Here is a 20,380-nt window from a genome sequence, read left to right on the forward strand (position 1 = left end):
AGAGAGGCATCAAATATTGCTAGAAAAGTCCTGTGGTAATGACTTCCCTTCATAACTCAAAGAAATAAAAGGGGGGAAAAGGGAGAATTAGTAAGACTCTTTTGTTATTTACAGTAAGATATTGCCCCAATTCAAACTTGGTGACATCCATGCAACAAGAACTAATCACACAAGAAACAGATTTGGACTTGCAAATCTAGGAAGCAGCTTAAATGTGCTGTTTCATACAGCATGAAGACAAAAATAAAACAAATTAGCCCAGTCTAAGTGAACGCAGAGACAAAAGGGAACAGAAAACATGGTTTGTTTTTACTGAAATAGTCTTGAGATACATAATTTGCTTTCTGTATTCTATCTGACAACTCTTGCAAATGACATTGATGATGCTGACTTTGCATGCTAATACAGATGCATGATGACAGACCTGAGGCTTTCCAGGGCACAGCATGTGGCCAGCTCTTCATACATCAGAGCCTGCAAGGGCTGCATCCAGGCTGCAACAAGCTAGGAAACAGCTAAACTTAAATGCCATTATCTCTGAGAAGATAGCTACAAAACCTATCTCACTGATTTTGATCTCTGGTATCTTCAAGAATCTCTTGCTCCTCTGGCAAACAAGCAAGAGACTAGGTAATTCTGGTTCTCCAGAAGGGAAATGAAGACTAGATAAAGGGATAGCCCAGTCCCTGCAAGTCTACAATAAAAGTAAGAACGTGAAAGAAACATGTGGATGCCCTAACCAGGGAAAACCTGGAGGGCATGGAACAGACCAAATGCTGAGGCAACTGTGCAATACTCTCATCTTCAGGAGGCATTACAGGACATGCTAATCTAATTCGTATCTCTCTATCTCTAATACAGAGAGATGCTGTATTAGAACAAAGCACATCAGTATCAGGACTGGAAGCACCATGACTTTGTTAGTGAACTGTGTACCTCAAGTCTTTGCTAAGAGGTAGGTTTTTTTGCTTAAGTTGGCCTCAAGTTGTTCCAGGGGAGTCTTAGATTGGATTTTAGTAAAGATTTCTTCGCTGAAAGGGTTGTCAAGCATTTTAACAGGTTGCCCAGGGAAGTGGCTGTGTCACCATCCCCAGAGGTATTTGAAAGACGTTTAGATGTGGCACTTGGGAAAATGGTTTAGTGGTAAATCCATCTGGCAGTGTTAGGTTTATGGTTAGTCTCAATGGTCTTAAGGGTCTTTTCCAACCTAAATGAATATATGATTGGCAAACTGTTGCAGGGCTCTACTGCTTTCAGGCATCTGCATGACATTGTACTTTGTGGGGGAAAATCAAGTGTCAAGTACCAAACAAAGCACTTGTTTGGTACTCCTGCACCACTGCTTCAGTGCATGGCAAACGTACACTAATGGCATGCCTAAATTTTCAGTCAGGAAGACAAAAGCTGTTAGCACAAAACCCATTCATCTAAGTGTGATTTTGGTACAGGAAGAACTCTAGAGAAGTTATCAAAGGGTCTAGGTATCTTTGATGAGAGCTAGGGGTTCTGGGCAAAGATAAATGAGTACCAGAATGCCACATGAGAGAAACAGCAAGCACAGGAGCACAGTTCAAAGAGAAGTATTACCATCATGTTTCCCCCCAGATAAGAAAAGGATATGAAAACACATAGAATAATCAACAAGGATTTTGTGTCTTGCCCGTATCACCTATCCCGATAGCTCAGCTGTGCAAAAAATGCGAATGCAAATCCTAATGAAGAATGAGAAAAACAGTACAGGTTTGTTCATGCGGCTTCCAGCTCTGAGGTTTCATCTTATGGAGCCAACAAATAGAACTGAGCACCAGCCAACATTTCTGAGGGACACTGACAAAGTTTTATTAACAGAGACTAAGCCACAGACAAAACTGAACATTGCATAGTATACATCCTTGCAAACCCCTACATTCCGGTATGTTCAAATGGCAAAATGGTCAATGTGTCTTTTTCATGGATATAATAGGGTTTTATTCAACAGAGGCCAGTGCTGGCTGATACTCCCCAGAAGCCATCAACTGCTACTTCTAAAAAGAGTTTGACAGTCACCATCTATAAGGTTTCCAGAGCAATACACAGGCTATTTTCTCAACAAGCAAAGTACGATTTTCAAGTTGAATAAAAACTTGGAAGAGATTGGGTCACTGCAGCCACATTCTCTAAAGCATCTGAAAAAGTGCAGAGGAGCAAAGTCCAGAGCTGGATTATGTTAATCCGATTTAGAAGAAAAAAAAGCCTGTCTAGTCTAAGATAGAAGGCAGACTTACTGCTGAGGAAAGATCCCGCATAAAGTAATTAAGGCTGTTACTAAGGGATGGCTAGGACAGTGTAATTCCAGCCCTTTTATCAGTGTCAAGGCTCTCAGTACTATATGGAGACTTGTTTAAAGCCAGTGAGAGTGATTTCTGAGGTGCTAGAGAAACATGTCAGAGGAATAAATGATGGTCATTTCTGCACAGAAGGAAATAATAGAACAGCTAGGGGAAAAAACGGTTTAATAAAAAGATATTTCAAATATGATGTTCAATACACAACTTCACAGAACAAAACAAGCAGTAGCATAAAAAAATTCCTAAAAGCTTGTCACATGTCAAAACTAGAAAGATGAGCAGAAGAACAGAAGATTTGAAAAAATATACACACAAATTTGATTGCAACATATGGAAACAAAGTTTGTAGTTTGTTAGCCTTATTTCAGTGAAACAATAGTACCAAACAATTCCACACTTTTACATGTAAACTCTCGTTCTATGATGAAACTGTCATGTGCCTTCTGACATTGGACCTTGTATAGAGGCCATGAATTTATGTAGTTGGAACAGAAGTATGATTTCAGACATGTAATGCCAACTTGCATTATTCACAACTGAACAGTAGAAAATGATGACAAAGTAATGCTGAAAAACATATCAGAGAAAGACCCTGCTCCACATATAGCAACAAGGCAGCACCAATGCATCTCTGGTTGCTGCTGTCTGCCTTTTTTTTTCTAGAATACAAAGATGAAAACAAGAACTGCAGCCTGCATTGCTGAAAGCTGATGCCAGAGTGAGAGGTGCTTAATGGATATATAAAATGATAGGTAAGGAGAAACAAAAAGCTTAGGAAGATTTATGGTCACAAGAGTGGCTGCCAGTTCCCCACTAATCTATGCAAGCCAATGCTTGAGGCAGAGGCTGCCCACAGCAGGGGCTTCACCACCAGCAGCCCCATACTCACACAAAGTTGAAGTCTTCCCTAGGCAGACCTGGGAGGAACAGGAGGCATCTCCATGAAATCCCAGCAATAGGGGGAGAGATTGTTTTGCTCAAGAAGATTCAGAAAAATAACAGATGTTGCTGTTGCAGAGGCTAAGTGCAGAACATGGCTCCACCAGGACAACTGTACTGCTATGAACTGCCAGAGCACAACTGGTGGTGATGGCTGTGATGAGACGCAGAGGCTCTTGTGCTCAGTGCTGCCAGCTAACTTAATTCCCACATTAGGAATAGGCACTCAACATTTTACCCCAATTCTTAACCATTAGTATTTTTAGATTTGCCTAGAAAGAGAGGCTCCAGCTTGAACCCTATGCAACTAACTGCAATTATGTACAGAGGTTCACATTTGGACCTGAAAGACGTAGGACATACAGCAAAAGAATTAAAACAGCTGCATGTAAAATCTGCCAGTGCACTGTACTATAATATCCTGAAACAGCAAAAGAGTTTTAATTTTTAATACAAATATTCTGTGGTAATTTTAAATTGAAAACTTTATAGATTAGATCTAAAAGGAATAGCATGGTACTTGCAACTGAATCAATACATACTGAAGCTTTCTTCAGGACCTATGGATTCCTGAGCCTCAAGCAGCTAAGGCAATGCTATCTTGGCCTTTCCAGTTCAGATCACAAATCTAATTCATTGCATCTAAAACTCTTAGAGCACCTTGGGCATCTTTCAGAAAAGTGCATATGAGGATAACTCACCAATGTGCAGACTGGTACAATGCTGCCGAACTCCTTTCCTGTGTATGTTACAGTATGCCAACACACCATGTTACATCACCAGTGGCTGGTTACCACTGATCAGATAAAGACTCAAGTTTTCAAGAACATAAGGGAAAATTTTGGCCTTCACAATAACCCAGAAAAGAAGAACTAATACCTGATAATGTTTGGCCCAGGCATCAGTTTTCCCAGTACTAAAGATCTGCATTAGGGTAAGTGATCAGGACTAAATTCAAAGTTGCTGGTGCATCCCACTAAACAGTACAACTATAAATACACCATTTCACTCTAGGAATACACTTAATTTCTCAATAGACCAATACTAACATGAATCCTATAATTTCTATTGCATGTTCATAAAATAAAGGGCAAATATAAGACTAACCAGTAAATTATATAGCTTGATCAGTTGAAGATCATGACATTTTTCTATAGGAACCCTTGCAATTTGTAGTAGTATTTAACCATAGAGTATCTCTCAAGAAGGGATTCAGCCTTGATCTGAAAGCAGCACAAAAAATTCCTCATGTCTCTTGTTAGTTTTTTTCAATAATTAAGCACCTCTCTGAGAAGAATTTGTGCCAGATTGCTCATTTGAATTTCTTCGCCTTTGGCTTCCAGCTACCAGATATTAAACCTCAGTCCAATAGATTAAAGAGTCTTTTGTGACTACTTTTCCTCTCCCTGTTTGTTTACACACCATGCAAGAAGTCGTTGCTCAGTCTTCTTGCTGATCTAAAAACCAGATTAGGTTTCATAGTGTCAAGCACTTTTCCCAGTCCTCAAATACTTTCTGAACCACATCCATATATTGCATACCTCCTTTAAGAATGCATCTCAGGAAAAGGGCATAGTGCATTTGTATTACTTTCAAAGATGTTGCCTCCTGCTGCGAAATCAATCTCTACTGATAACCTTTATAACTCCTTTTCCATTTTGTGTCTTTAACTAGTCCCTAACTATAATTTGCCTTTTGGCTGTACTCAAGTGTACCTCTTTGGCTAAAACCAAGTTGCCAAACAATAAAGATTACTTTTCATTACTATCCTTTCTGAAACAAAATTTACCATTTCACCAAGCTTTCCATTATCCACAATTTTTATGATACACTGCTTGGTTCTTCATTGGAACTGAAAATGCTAAATAATATCAGGCTTACTCCTGATCCTTCACAGTAGCCCATCAGAAGCCTCCCATCCCATCACGATTTTGCACTGATAATCAGTGTATGTGATCTGCAGGTCTCTGCTTCCACTTAACTCTGATCAGCCCCTCTGTGAGTCATACATTTAAATCCCGCTTCACTCTCCTCCACAAATAGCCTGTAACTCATGTATTGCAGTGCAATGCCTGGTTTCTTTTCCATGCCACAATCCCACCCAGCTGGGCAGCAGATACTGTGTTCAGCCAACCAATTCTGTCCTTCCAATATAATGAGGACACCCCCCCCCCCAGTCTGTACAGCTACATGACTTGTATCGCAAGTGCATGCGCAGAGATGCTGCTGCTGCATTGTACCACACCACAAAGTTTTGCCACTTGAGGGGGTCCTGGACTTGAACAAGACCTCTGAGTGGATGGGTTCCAGCTCCAGTTCTGAAGCTCTTCTGCTATCATGTAATCTGATGTGCAAAACCAGCCCTTTCTCGCATTATTTGCCATAGGGCTTTTGCATCTGAAAGACATCTGAAAAGGCATGTGATCCTGTAGATCATTGCAGAGAGCCTTCCAACCCACTGTAGGTTTTTTCCCTAATCATGATAGCAATATAATTTAATATTAAAACACCAGATACTTTCTTTACCTTCTCTTTGGACTTTCCTAGCCAAACTCAGTCTACTACGACACAGCAAAACGTGTGTCACATTAAGGTGATTTAAAAAAGGGGCCCTTGGAACTGTATGGCTGTATCTACAATATTTTATATAAATTAAATATTAATAGAAATATGTATGAGAATATATTCAGGATCACTGTGCTGTAATAATCTTACATACTTTATGTGCTGCTGATTTTTTTTTGCTTAAAGATAATGTTTATTAGTCCCAATTCTACACTGTGCTCCATCAAGATTAATTCTGTGTCTTTATAACAGCTGTGCTACATTTTATTAGTTTATACATATGAAAGTAGCTATTTTGTTCAGAAATATGAAACAGAACCATTGTGCTGCCTAGTTAAGGCTAGTTATTGCTTGGGAATGGCAGGGATACAAAAGACTAAATATGATTTTAATAATGCAGATTTTAGCAGGAAAAGAGCCACAATAAAGCAGAATGTGACTCTTATTTAACCTGGAAGAACTACAAAAACGAGAATTCCATCTTCAATGTGCATTATACAGGAATGCTATATGGAATTTACTAACATCTCTAAGTTGTTATCTAAAGCCTTGGGGTTTTTCATATGCTACAAAAATAAATAAACTAGCACAGGTTGGCTACAGGCAACAGAAATGAATTACACTCAGGAAATGAATTAATTAGGTTAAAACATACTAACAAGAAAACAGATTTTTCCATGACCAGTCTAATTAGTGAAACTTTGCTCCTTATGAACTCCTGCTGTATGTGAACACAACACTTTCGCAGCAAGTCCAACTCTCTTCCTCCTAAACTGTATCTCCCAGCCTTTCACTCTGCCCCAAACCCTAAAGCCTGTATTTCTCTGACGTTTCCCCCAGCAGCCAGGTACGAGGTACAGCACAGGAGCCATGAGCAGCACATGGCCACTGACCACTCAGGGCACATCAGGCAGAGAGGGTGGGTTTTACTGATGCCGTGGGTTTTGGCCTTCTTGCTACAGGAACCTTTGTATGATCCGTTTTCTGCCCCAACACTTCTTCTCAAAGCTTTATAGGACCTAGTGTGTACAACCTCTTATTCAGTGCTATCATTGAAGTCTTTTCATCAGAAAAAAGCATCAGCAATGCAAGCTTCAAATAACGCAAATGACATAAGAATGCATTAATATTTTCCATGTCCTGCTCTCCTTGTTTAAACAAAGATGTGTAAATGTGCTACATGTGGAAAAAGCAGTGGAAGAGGACAGGGATGCCCTGCTCTCATGTAAGACTTACTTTTTCCTAATTACATTAAATTAGCAATAAATACAAAAAGTACCCGATGCCTTTCTTTGTTCACCACGTCTCTCTGAGCCAGCTCTAGGTACCTCCCTCTCATCTGAGTCACCAGTACAAGAAAATGAAGCTGATAATACTGACGTGACAGTAATGAAGGAAGGCTCTTTTTTAATCTTTAATTTCTGCACTGCTGCTGGCTCTGATATTCAAAGCAGTTTCATGGAGCTCTCACACAAACACAAATTGAAGAGGCACAACAAGGAGCTACAGCTGCAAGAGCATCAGAGGCATGGAGCTCCAGCAGCCCACAGCAAAACCTATATGGCTGTGAGCCCTTCTCTGCCAGGCACTGGTGAATTTTGGAACCTTCTTGAGATAATTTTCATTGCAGAAGAGAAACTGGCAGTACAAAACATGTATCTTGTCAGTGCAGGATGTTTATTTTCTGACGTCCAGCTGCCCTTCTTCCTGAAGCTGGAATGATAACAGGCAGTGCTCTGGCCACAATGTTCAGCCAAGGCTTCAGATCGTGCGCCTGACCGCATGTCTCTCCTCTCTCCAAAAAAAAGTCTTCACGCTTTCACCTCCCTCTCTGCAGGGATCTGCACAGCCTTTTGTACCAGACAGAGCACTTACTGCTTCTCTGATGGGAGCTTCACCTCTGACCACATACCCCTTCCCTTTTCCTGATTAACACAATGTAGCCATGGGACCAGGGAAACAGCACATCGAACCTCCTGCCATGACTTTGTGTGGAAGATACAGAAACATGGTGTCACTGAGCTTTGCTTATATTGTCAGGAATTAAAGTTTACAGAGAAACTTGAGATCACACTTTTGTTACATAACTGCACAAAACTAACATGAGTTTTTATTTGTATTAACTGTTAATTCAAACCCAATTCCTACAAAAAGCCATCTTGGGGTCAATACTAACTCAAGTTGCAGCCTGCATGCTTTCAGCAGGAGATGGGAAATCATCCAGTTATAGGCAGTCCCACAAATCCCTCAGGAGAGTCAGATAAATCGTCTGTATCTTCTTTCCTTTCCCTAGCTACAAGAGGAGGTTATGCCATGACCTCCTCTTTCATGTTCTCACCATCAGTGCACACCTCCACCCAAGTGCATCAAGAAGCAAACCAACATCTTGGATTTCTCTTCTAGCACTAATCTCCTCTCTGTAAGATACCGAACCATGGCACAGAGAATCACACTCTTTTGAGTTGGAAAAGACCCTTGAGATCACCAAGTCCAACCTTAAACCTAACACTACCAAGACAACCACTAAATCATGTCCACCACTAAATCATATGTGCACCACTGCACACTGCCCACACTGGTCTTTATCATCTTTTTTTATCATCCTTTCTTTAGCATCTATAACGATCTGTTGAAAGGGCCACTACGTGCTCCGACTGTTCCAAATGGCAAGGCACACCAATGTAATCTCAGCATAGCATTTAAAAGAAGTGCAGAACTGCCTCACAGTGTTAAGACCTTGTCCTCCCACTAACACACCCATCCCACCACCTCTGCTTACAAAAAAAGCCATTGTATGTCATTGTCTTGTTTTCCATTCCTGGAACATTATGTTCTCCATACTTTCTCATTCTCCTCATTTCCACACTTTCCTCTGTTTCTCCTAGTAATATAAGAAATGGACACTCCCACAAACTAGTGACCCTGTTCCTGGGTTTCATTCTGCTAAACTGTCTGTAAGCTGTCCCCTATATGCACACACACATATACATGCCTGTATGTATAATCCTACAGCTTTCTTCCATCTTCATGCTTTAACGCAGAATTAAGGATTCTGTACTAATCCTGACACCAAGACGGCAGAAGTTCATGAAATACTGAAAATAATGAGATAATCTGTCCATCAAACATAATGCTCATAAAAGGACACAAAAAGTCTTCAGTCACAGAAATATATTGAAAGATGCAACATCAGCAGCTCTTTTAAAGCTAAAAGATTAAATCTGAGACACCATTGTTTCTTCAGAGAACGATTTTGAAGAATTTATTGTTGAGGAAAGTATTTTTATGTTCACAGCTCTACAGGTACGTGTCTTAAATTAAGCTCATTTCCTTACCTCCATTCTTCCACCCCCATAAACATCAGCTCATTATTTCAAAATTGCACAATGAATAAGAAAGAGGCAATTTAAAATGAGGCACTGTAGAAACTGACAGTGACAGGCATTGAAAGAATGAATCAGTATGACGTCCCTGTTCTTTTCCTTAAGCATTTGCTTTTGGCTACTTTGATTTCTCCTTGGTGCTTGACTATAACAAAACCTCAGAGAAGGTTGGGAAATGGGAAGCTATGAGGGAAAAAAGCCACAAAGAAAACAGGGTTTTCAGTGCCTCCGACCTGGCTTTGGGTACCTTTCATGTGCCAGTGCTACTCAAAGCACCTCATTTGTTGGGAAATACAGCTTTAGACCTTCTGGTTATCCTTAACAGCTGCTTTTACACAGTACTGGTTTTCCCATTAAGCTTAGAAAAATCACAAGTTCCTTGCTAGCGATCAGTTCTTCCTCCAGGCAAGACACAGGCTACCTGCAGGAGGGAACCAGTGCTTGTCATGAGTATTTGTGGTGTCTGCAGTAAGCCATTCTTCAACCCTGCAATGACTGTGCATTAAATTAGACTGCCAAAAATTCTACCAAATTTCTATTAGCATTGTACTATTCCTAATTAGCATAACTGCTACAAGTGTATATAATAAAGCTTATTATCTAACTTGACTAAGTCTTTTGCAAGGCACTCTCCTGGACTGAAATATTAAGTACTAAAAAGACCACACTATCAAGAATGTAGGATATGAACGGTCAGGACAGGACCATTTGAGGAACACAAAGATAAATTCCTAGAGAAAATAATTCTAGATTCATGTATTAAATAGTTGGGTCTTTTTTTTCTCTTCATTTTTCAGAAAGAAATATAGAATTACTCAGGTTGAAATTACCCTACAGGGTCATCCAGTACTCACAGCAGGTTTAATGCTCAATTGAGACCAGGCTGCTCAGGGCTTTATCCAGTTAAAAACCTCCAGCTTTATCCAGTTAAAAACCTCCAAGTATGGAAATTCATAACCTCATGGGCAACTAGCTCCACTGCCTAATTACCCTAACAGTGAAAATGTTTTCCTTGACCCTGACGCTAATTCATATTGTAAAAAGTTGAAATCTCCCATTTCAATTTGTTGTCATCTTTTGCTCTCCCAATATACACTCCTGTAAAGAGCTTGGCTCCATCTTTTCAGTACCCTCCTTGTAGGTGTCAGCTTCTGCTAGGTCACTCTAACGCCGTCTCTTCTCCATGCTGAGCAAGCCCTGCTCCCTCAACCTCTCCTTCCAGGGCAAGTGCTCCAACCCCTGAACATCTTGATGGCCTTTCAGTGAACTCACTCAAGTTCATTGATGCCTTGGGAGAGTCCAAAACTGGACCCAGAATTGCAGATATGGTCAAAGGCTTGCTGAGTAAAGTTGAGTAATCACTTCCCCAGCCTTCTGGCTGCTGTCCTGTTGATACAGTCTAGTAGGCTGCTAGCCTTTATTCCTTTGTGCTGATCAAGGATGAGGATGTAGTTCGTTCTTTGTTTCCTATTCAGTCTTTGTCGTGTTTGCTGACCCTGTCAGCAGAGGTGACAAGTGGCACCAAACAGCTGAATAAGCAAAGCAGAAGTGCAAGATTTTCTGCCCAATTTTGCAGCCTGTCCTCACTTCATATAAACAGAAGTTCAACTGCCCTGTCAAAAAATTGCTTCCTCACATCATGTAAAATCATATAAACAACCTTTTAGGGTAGCAGAACTGCAATGGCAATGTGAGTCTTCCATAGTCTTAGGCTGTTTCTTCATATATCTGAGCTACAGATAACAAACAATTCAAGCAAAGTTACCAGTTCTGTTATCTCTTCTACAATGCCCTACTTGTTACTCTTTTTGCATCAGAAATTGTTCATCCCAGGAAATACCACAAGAGTGTGGGATTTTCTGGATGGATTTCAATGCAAAGATGTGGCCAGACAGTATTATACAGTCAGAGTTTACAAGCCCAAGTGTACACTTTTAACCAGGGACACAAATAAAAGAGATCTGCAAGAAGAGGTTCCATTTCAATGGGAAAGCAGGGTTTTTCTCCAAAAATGTGACATGCCATTAGTGCAACATAAACCACAAGATATTCTCAGTCCTTCTTCAGTGTACAAGCATAATATCAAACCTTGTCTTTCTAACATGCCAACACAATAATGAGGTTAAGATAAAAAGATGAACAAGTCTACTTTGTCCAAGATGTCCAAGTACCAATATACACACATGGCAGATTTCTTTGCTCGAATAAACATACTTACAGAATGTGTCGGTAACTTTTTGCACTTCAGTTTAAAAAGTAAAAAGCATTAACATTTTATCCAGCATACCCAGAAAAGGCTTCAATTTTCAATGGGACTGTAGAAGTGGGACTTGAAGTTGGGTCTATGAATCACATATGAATATACTGCCCACCCTGTGGAACCCAGAACTTCCCACACATTTTTGCTGAGAGGCACTGATGTTTGCAAGCATGTAGCCTGTCTTCTGTGATTACCTGAAGAAAGCAGCCCTTGACTTATGAGCCATAAGCAAATATAGTAAATATATACACCATACTGCATTGTTTTACCCACTATTGCTGTATCTTAGTTTACACTAGGAAATCATCTATGAACACTTTACAAGGAAACTTCTGAATAGTCTACAAACACCTATTTCCCGTGTTCAAGGAACATATATTCACTTCCTGTGAAAAGGAGTTCTTGTACAATTTCACAGCCGATGTATACATTTTTCATCAAATCCTGTCTGCATTCACAGCTCTCTACTACGATTAGTAGCATACAATTTGAGCAATCATGAGGAGAAATACAGAGTGGTTTTAAAAATCAGAAACGGCACTTATGATAATGTTTGCAGCTCTTCCATCTACGTACCCACACAGATTGCACATACTCCCAAAAAGATGGAAATTAATATGCGAAATACCTGTGAAGTTTGAGGGTCACAGTTCCATAAACAGTAGCAAAGCCCAGAAGACGAACCCATCTTAGGAGAATACAGCGAAATACACTTGGCTCAAAATACAAAATGACAACCTATAGAACAGAAAGACAGAGAGAGCTTCAGTACTGTTTAAATGTGAAAGTGGTTCTTCACTCAAATGCAGAATAGTTGCAAAACAGGACAGCAGACATATTTCAGCTCATACTGCTGTATATTTAGATTTTCTAGTAAAGTGGCAGGAGGATCAGATGAACCAGCTGGCATAGTTATAGGCACTGACTCTTTCTTAAGGGAGCTGGAAAAAGCCCTATGACAGACTGTGAAATGACAACACTTTAAAATGCAGTTCCTCTGACTTTTCTTAACTGAGTGAAAACATGTACCCAGAGAAGAGGATAGAACAGACAAGGACATTTTCCTTAAGCTATTCCAGTAATATGCAGCTGGCTTAATTCTGATTCGATGGACTGTATTTCTAGGTTACGCCTCAAAGTCACTACTTTTAATAAACCAGCAAAATGATAGCTGGCCATTTTCCTCTACCAACTATTCTGACACACTAAAATTGATTGCACTACCCTCTCTCTGTCCCAAACCCCCAGATCTCGACATCATATTTGACCCTTTCTTATTCTTTCCCATGTATTTTCCCTAAGTTATACTAAATTTCCCTATGCATCACCACTTGCTTAATGAAAATAACCTATTTGTTCACTTACGGATTTATCTAATCACAACAACAGAAAGGTCCTACTGGCCTTTTACCCTATCTACCAATTAACCACACACGAGAACAACACTCGAACAGTAACATGAAGCTACTTCTGCAAGTACACAGTGATTATAAAAGCATCATTAGCAAGTAAAATGTCATCCTTATCTAAATCAGGGCTATCCAAGTAGTGGACTTGGTTATGATCTGAACCTGGAGTCCATTTCTTCTCATTCCAACAGATGTTTTCCCAGGTGTCCAGAGGTATGATCCCATGTTTCTTCCCACTGGTTCGGCCCCACCAGGAGCCTGCAGTCACAGGGATCTGGCTGTACCCCATGTGAAGACCCGGCTTGGTCCAGCAAAGCCAGATCCAGTGTATCCCACCTATCTGACTAGAATGTAGTAAAATGACCCAAAGCACCACAGTAAAAATTAATTGGGTAATCCTGGTCTAGAGAAAGAAAGCACTGAAACATTTCAGGCCATCTGCCACAGCTTCATTTAGAGTCGGTACATTCTGGCAGTAGAGGTAGTATTGTGCCTACCGGCTGCCACATGATATTATTTTCCTAAGTAAATGCTTTTCTATGTGGGAATTCAAGCCCAGGATATTGGCCAAAAGCCCAGGACTATGTCCTTTGGGTGACACAGACATATTTAGGAGAGTGGGGGCAAAAATGGCAGACATGTGGGCTAAGATAGAAAAAGCTGTTGTGCTTCATTGGCATGTTTTTTTCACAGCAGCAAAAAAAATATGGTTTGTTGAGTCAAACCATGGTGCAAAAGTTAATCTTTTTTTCACTGTTATTGGACTGATACGTTTCAAGGCAGACATTTTCTGGGAATCTGACAAATTCTGCATGTAAGGGAAGATAACAGAATACAGCAAAAGGCCCAATTCTCCTTGGAAAATCAGCTGAAAAACCAAAATGCATCCAGACATACACATGAACATGCTTATGTAAATAGAGCATACAGCAAGAAGTTTCTCAGAAGGACCTGAGTAATAATATTGGCCTCTTATGCTAATAGTATACACATTAGGATAATTGCAGAACCAGAGCAAAGGCTGTAGCAGTAACCCACCTCCTGAGGTTTGCCAGGGGGTGGAAAACATCGTGTTTAATCTTTGATTCTTCCAATCTAGAAAAACTGTATCAAAAAAAGACTATCACAAAGAGACTCTGAATACGTCAAAGCTGATGTGAAGGCAGACTTTTTCAGATTATTGAAATGGGTAGGTCTGAAAACTCTCCTGGCATAGAATTTTCTGAACAAGGGGAACAGCTCTTTTTGCCATGCAATCTGACACAGCAATTTTATCTGCAGTTGCTTGCTGAAATATTAACTGCTTCTGTCTAGAAAATCTCACTGATTTGCACTGAACCATTTGTATGAGCAGCTGAGGCATTTGGCTGGCTATCGACCAAGAAAATACCACTTCAAATGCAACATGGTGTGAGTGGGCACGTGGCAGCTCACCATGAAGGCTCCAGAGGCAAGGCTCTGTTAGTGAAAACTGTTCTCATTTTTCTGGTTTGAATTGTAGACAAATTTTAACTACTTATTTGCCTAGTGGTCAAGTACATTGGAGAAGTAAAACCTGACCCAAGTTGATCCCCTTCTAGGTCTTTGTTGTGTTTATACAATCAAGAGTAGCTACTACAGAACCACAGAATGGTTTGGGTTGGAAGGAACCTTAAAAATCACTTAGTTCCAACCCCCCTGCCACGGGTTACAATCCCCCCCAAGGGCCAATACCCATTTCAACCTACTTTTCCGTAACCTGCACATTACAGTCTGGTCTGGCAGGGACAGTTACAAAATGGTCTGACATGGACCAAGGTTTTGAACAGCAAGAATTGCTGTACTTATGTTTTGCCTGCTTTCTAGGTTTTCCAGAAAGTTATTGTAAGAATACACTATTCCCATTCCCATAAGGGCTCTCCGGGATGTTCAGGTGACCACCCTCTCTAAGCTCTTGTCAGCATTAAGGTGCAACTTTCAAATTGAATAATCTGTCATGGATTGGAGCCAAGGGGCTACAGCAACACTTCCCTGGAAGCTCAGCACAACAAAAGCCATGCTCAAGTTTTTTATCTTGCTGGAATCACATTCTTGTAAAGAAAATGTATTTGCTGAAAAGTATGGCTGCTGCCCTCCAACCCTCACTCTCCTTAGCTAGAAAGCAAACAAAAAAAGAAACATAACACAGAGAATCATGTAATGGTTTGGGTTGGAAAGAACCTGAAAGATCATGTAGTTCCAACCCCCCTGACAGGGGCAGGGACACCTTCCACTAGACGAGGTTGCTCAAAGCCCCATCCAGCCTGGCCTTGAACACTGCCAGGGATGGGGCAGCCACAGCATCTCTGGGAAACCTGTGCCAGGGCTTCACCACTCTCACAGCGACAAAGTTTTTCCTCATGTCTAATGCAAAGCTCTCCTACTTTAAAGCCATCCCCCCTTGTTCTACCATTGCATGCCCTTGTAAAAAGCCCCTCTCCACATTTCTTGTAGGCCCCCTTTAGGCACTGGAAGCTGCTCTAATGTCTCTCCAGAGCCTTCTTTTCTCCAGGTTAATCCACTCCAACTCTCTCAGTCTGCCTTCACAGGAGAGGTGCTCCAGCCTCTGATAATCTCTGTGGCCTTTCTCTGGACTCACTTGAGAAGGTCCACATTCCCCTTGTGTCAGGGGCGCCAAAGCTGAACACAACACTCCAAGTGGGATGTCCTAGAAGAAGAAGTCTTGGTTTTGTTTTTTATCAGCCTGTTCTACCTTCTGGTTATCAAAACTCCATTCTCTACTGTTATTCTCAGATAAAAGCTTCCCTTAAAGCAACAAACAATATGCAGCAAAGGGTTGCTGAGCTCCAAGCTAGGAGCGTAGGATGAGCACAGGATTCACCCACGTACCCTGGCTGCTCTCAGCAGAACAAGGGAATCCCTCTGTAGTTCTAAAATACTCTGCCCACCAAAAATCTGACAATCATTCTTTTTCCCTTTTTGCTTTTATAATGCATTAGACCATGACAGCAGCATAAATCTCATTAAAAATGCTTAGATGGAAGCTTTGCTGATGGAAGTCACAAAACCTATTTACTGTACATAAGGAAATGTGATACCCTCTGTTTCATCAGCTTCTGAAATCCATTTAAATACTAGACATGTTTCTGTTTGTTAAACACCAAAGATCTGGGGGAAAAAATGGCTGGAAACCAGCAGAAAAGTCAGTGCCTGTTCATATCCCAGCTACTGCAGCTGTGCATCATCATGAACAGTGGTACATCTTTGTCATTTGGACAAATGCATTTAGATGTTTGCTTTTAACATCAATGTATTTTAAGCTATTGTCACCTTTGCCAAAACACTTTCCCAGCAGTCATGCTACCACTTGTGGAGTCAGAGATGAAAAGACTTTCTAAGGTCACCAGCTAACTGTCAAGTATGTTTAGAGCTGAAGACTTACGGACATGGAAGAGAGACTTAGCTTGCTGACACAGCGATCAGCCAGCTCAGTTATTCAGCTGACACGATGAACAGACGCACATGCTCTCTAAAGACAATGGCTAAAGTCGATGCAGGCACCTTGCCCACTACAGCAAATCTTTGTTATCACGACAGGTAGGACAGTAAAAGTGCAAAGAGAACTAACATTTGACAATTTAATGTTCAAAAGCATAAAAAACATTGTCCTGACAAAAAATGAGCAAATAATGAGTTTTATAGCCTCAGTGCCACTTCTCCTTGAAAGACATACAACATTTAGAGAGATACTTTAAAAGAAAAAAAAACCCAATACACTTTATCAGACTTTATCAGTGCTCTGTGATGTTAACAGTGAGCGATACTTCCAGGCAATACAAAATACTCTTTGTTTTTCCGATTAACTGTACTGTGCACATTATAACACAATCCACATTGGGAACAAGATCCAGGTGAAAATGGTTTATTTAATACTGTGCAATTGCCCAAGGTGCACTGACTGGGATTCAGTCTGCCTAAATCAGGCATATCGTTTCTATCTACATTGTAGGGGACTAGTAAATCAGCCCTACTAATGTGAGTTCCACAGACAGCCCATGGATAAAAGCAGGAACCTTGAAGGACCTTGAAGAAGTTTAGGACTTCAGCTACTTGGACAGAATCTTTGTCTAAAGGCTTCATATAATTATCGCCACTGACTAGAAAGCTCCTTCAGCACTTATTTTAGGGAAGTCCCCTCACTATATGTCAATTAATAGTCTGCATTAGGAAGATTAAGCCAAACACTCTGTAGCCAGCTCTATCAATTTTGTAATGTATTTAAGACAAATTGCTTGGTACTTTGGTTCTTAAGCCATAAAAATCACATGAAGAGATCAAAACCTCATTTTCTTTTTCAATCATCAAATTTCTACACTCCATGTTGAGGGGGAATGGGCAATGCTATAATGTCTCAAAAGATCAGTAGTCAGACAACAAATATTTAAAAAAATACATGGAATCGTTATGTAAAATTTCGAGCAGGAGCTTAACTCACAAAGCTCCAAAGTGTTCACTTTTGAACTGTTCTTATTCTTGTCCTCAGTTGTAGGATCATAGAAACATGTGGGTTGGAAGGGACCTTTAAAGATCATAAAGTTCCTAATGCTGAGGGCAGGGATGTTATCCATGTTATATACTTGGAAATGATATACAGGGCTTAGACTGTGAGCATCAGAATTATCTGGTTATGGGTCTGAAGTGGAAGTCACCTGCGCTGGATAAAAGCAATGCAAAATCATTACTCTTTTTCTCATTTTCAAATAACCAAATTTTTCTTAAAATTGTGCCCCATTAACCCAAAAAAGCTTTACAGGAAAACTACCTACTTCTTTATTTAACTTAAAAATTTGCTGCAAATATGCAGCACAGTTCAATGCAGGACATGACACAGCCATTTAAGATAATGCCTTTTGGGCTAATTCCATTAAGAAGCATCTAGGAGATACTGTGAAGAGATACATCCGATCTGTTCCACTGCCCAACACCATCTGCCCTTGCTTGTCTGCAGGAGCTGTCTTGGGCTGCCTCTAGGCAATTCTGCTATGGAACAAGCCATCAGATGCTGCTTCTTCATACCATGCTGTGCTTTGAGATGGGCAGTCGTCCATGTCTCAGCAGTTTCTTTCAACATATAAAACATCCTCTAGGGTAACCTAGTACACCAAATTACCTATTAATGCTTCAATCCCAATACTGAGAAGGGATTTCCTGCAGCAGAGATGCTGTTTTCAATATTACATAAGCTTGCCATCCAACCTCATAATAGTCTGGCACTATGCTTTCTAGAAAAGGGACCGATCCACTTGCATGTGGGCACACTGCCATCTTAACAGATGGGCATGGATAAAGGGATTCATGAGCCTGTGTACACCACTGGTACCACATACCACTGTTCGAAACATGATTCACAGCTCAGAGCAGCTGCTTAAATATTAGCAATGCACAACTCATTATCCACTCCTGTACCACCAACAAATATATCCGGTGCAACTACACAAAACATTTTAGAGGTATGGCAGCAGTTAAATATATACTTAGGCTAATTACATAGGAACACTTCCTTCCATCTTCACCCCATTTTTTTAAACCACATGTGCTTTCTAAGCCATAACATTTTATTCTAATAGACCTGTGGACACACAGTACCACCAAATCCTGTTATCCTTGAAAATCTCACCATTTTGAAGCAGAGCTGTGCTGGCTCAGTAGCTCAATGCCTCTGTAGAGCACACAGTTGCTGCAGGAAACCACAGTAACTATTCAGTAGGTTTTATTCTTGCCTTTGAATTGGAAGTAAATCAGCTCCACAGTACATAGCATTTGAGGCTCTCTGCTGCTGGGGGCAATGTGTTTCAGATGTATGCCAAAGTCAAAATAATTACAGCCATTTAAGATCTTTTGGGTTTTGTCGTAAATGACAAGGTTTTTCCCAGTCACCCACCCAAAGTCCAGCTTGAAATTCTGAAAACCTTCTTTTCCCTCCCTCTAGACTTTCAACTGTAGATAGGTTTTCTCCATTGCCTGTCTGAAAACAAACATTACGCCTCTGGTGTGTTTCAGCAAAGACATGTCTTGCCTGTAAAGTCTTTGGGAAACCATGACATAGTATATGTGCATAACCACAAGGAGCAGTGTAAGATACAAGTAGAGACTTCTAGAGCTGAATTCATCAGAATGCTTTGCTATCACAAAGTTTTATTACACTTTGGATTCCTTCCCATCAGGCAGTAATAGCAGATCTTTACAGCTCTTTATGGAACATATTTTTTACAGTGGAGCTCATTTAATCTCCTGAGAGATTTATCTGGCAAGTAAGCAAACAGAACCTTCAGCATCATTTTGGTTTGATACAGGACTGCATACTTAGCGTTGTTTTTTATTGGTATGTCTTCAGTTATGGTAACACTTGACAGGGCACCTCTGAATAGGTTATTTTGAGGGAAATGAATGTCCATGTGACTTCCAAGATGGCATCATGTCTTTCCTCCAATTCAAAGAGAAAAAGTGGTATGTCACAGATCCTACAAGCTCTGAAAATATTCATTTGTAAATGACCTGAATATATGGCCTGAAAATTCATTTATTTGCCATAAATTCTAGCCTCTAGTTTGTTACTAATGATTCAGCTTCATTGTTCCTATTTACGTTGGCTTAAAGAATAGCATTCTCAAGTAAAGAAATGCAAAGCTAACATATAATCCACAATATCTTTAAGAAGAGACATGCTTATACTCGGTAAAGAGATTTGCTCACAACAGATGAAGTGTTAAGCCCAACAAGGCACATGCAGTAGAGGAAGGAATTCCAGGTTTTTTTCCTAATAAGGGCTACAATTTCACCAGCAAACACTTCCTTAGCTTAGGAGAGACATCAATTGATGCCCTGGCTGCATCAGTTATAAATGCTAAGGGTTGTAGGGTTCCCCAGGGGTGAACTGACAACCAGAGAGAGAAAAGGGATACAAAGAAAGACAACACACTGTGTCTGTATACTCTTTGGGGAAAGAAAAGTGTTAAGAACTAGTACTGCCAAAAGGACTGGACCCTTGCTCCATGCAGCTTCAGGAACCGGCTGGGGAATTGAGGGGAAACAGAAATTACCTTGAAACCAAGCTAAATCAAGAGATGCATTATCACGTACCTTCTCTGTATCTACCCCCAAACACAGAAATTAATACCTAGCTTTTCACTGTAATAGAATAAACTATTTATCTTTAACTGTAGGCTACTCAAATATAAAGAGAGATTTCAATGGTACTGCTCAGGAAGTGGTGATCCTAAAACAGTAAAGCATGGTCATTCAGAAAGTATTACGTCTCTCAGCCTAATGGGCTATAGGCATTGAGCTGCTGGAGGTGGCAAATCCAACTTCTTGGGGGCAAATATTTGCTCAGAAAAGGCGCCTTCCTGGCCATTTTGAGTTACTGGATGCTTCAACAGTCAGACGAACGTCCTAGTTTACCTACTTCATATGTGAACAAAAAAACCCCCAACAAAACGAAACCAAATAACCCCTTTC

At 40.5% G+C, this 20,380-nt stretch overlaps 1 protein-coding gene across 1 annotated transcript in view; it reads right to left on the reverse strand.

Moving 5' to 3' along the window:
* GPR158 (G protein-coupled receptor 158) overlaps positions 1 to 20,380 on the reverse strand; it is a 186,734-nt gene that overhangs the window by 39,354 nt on the left and 127,000 nt on the right. Inside the window, exon 6 of the mRNA XM_061351396.1 lies at positions 12,103 to 12,212. Coding sequence (XP_061207380.1) covers positions 12,103 to 12,212 — 110 coding nt within the window. The remainder of the gene's footprint in view (positions 1 to 12,102; positions 12,213 to 20,380) is intronic.

Source organism: Neopsephotus bourkii, unplaced genomic scaffold, assembly GCF_033783945.1.
Source record: "Neopsephotus bourkii isolate Nb327-2 ecotype Australia unplaced genomic scaffold, CSIRO-AGI_Nbou_v1 NB_53, whole genome shotgun sequence".
NCBI lineage: Eukaryota > Metazoa > Chordata > Aves > Psittaciformes > Psittacidae > Neopsephotus > Neopsephotus bourkii.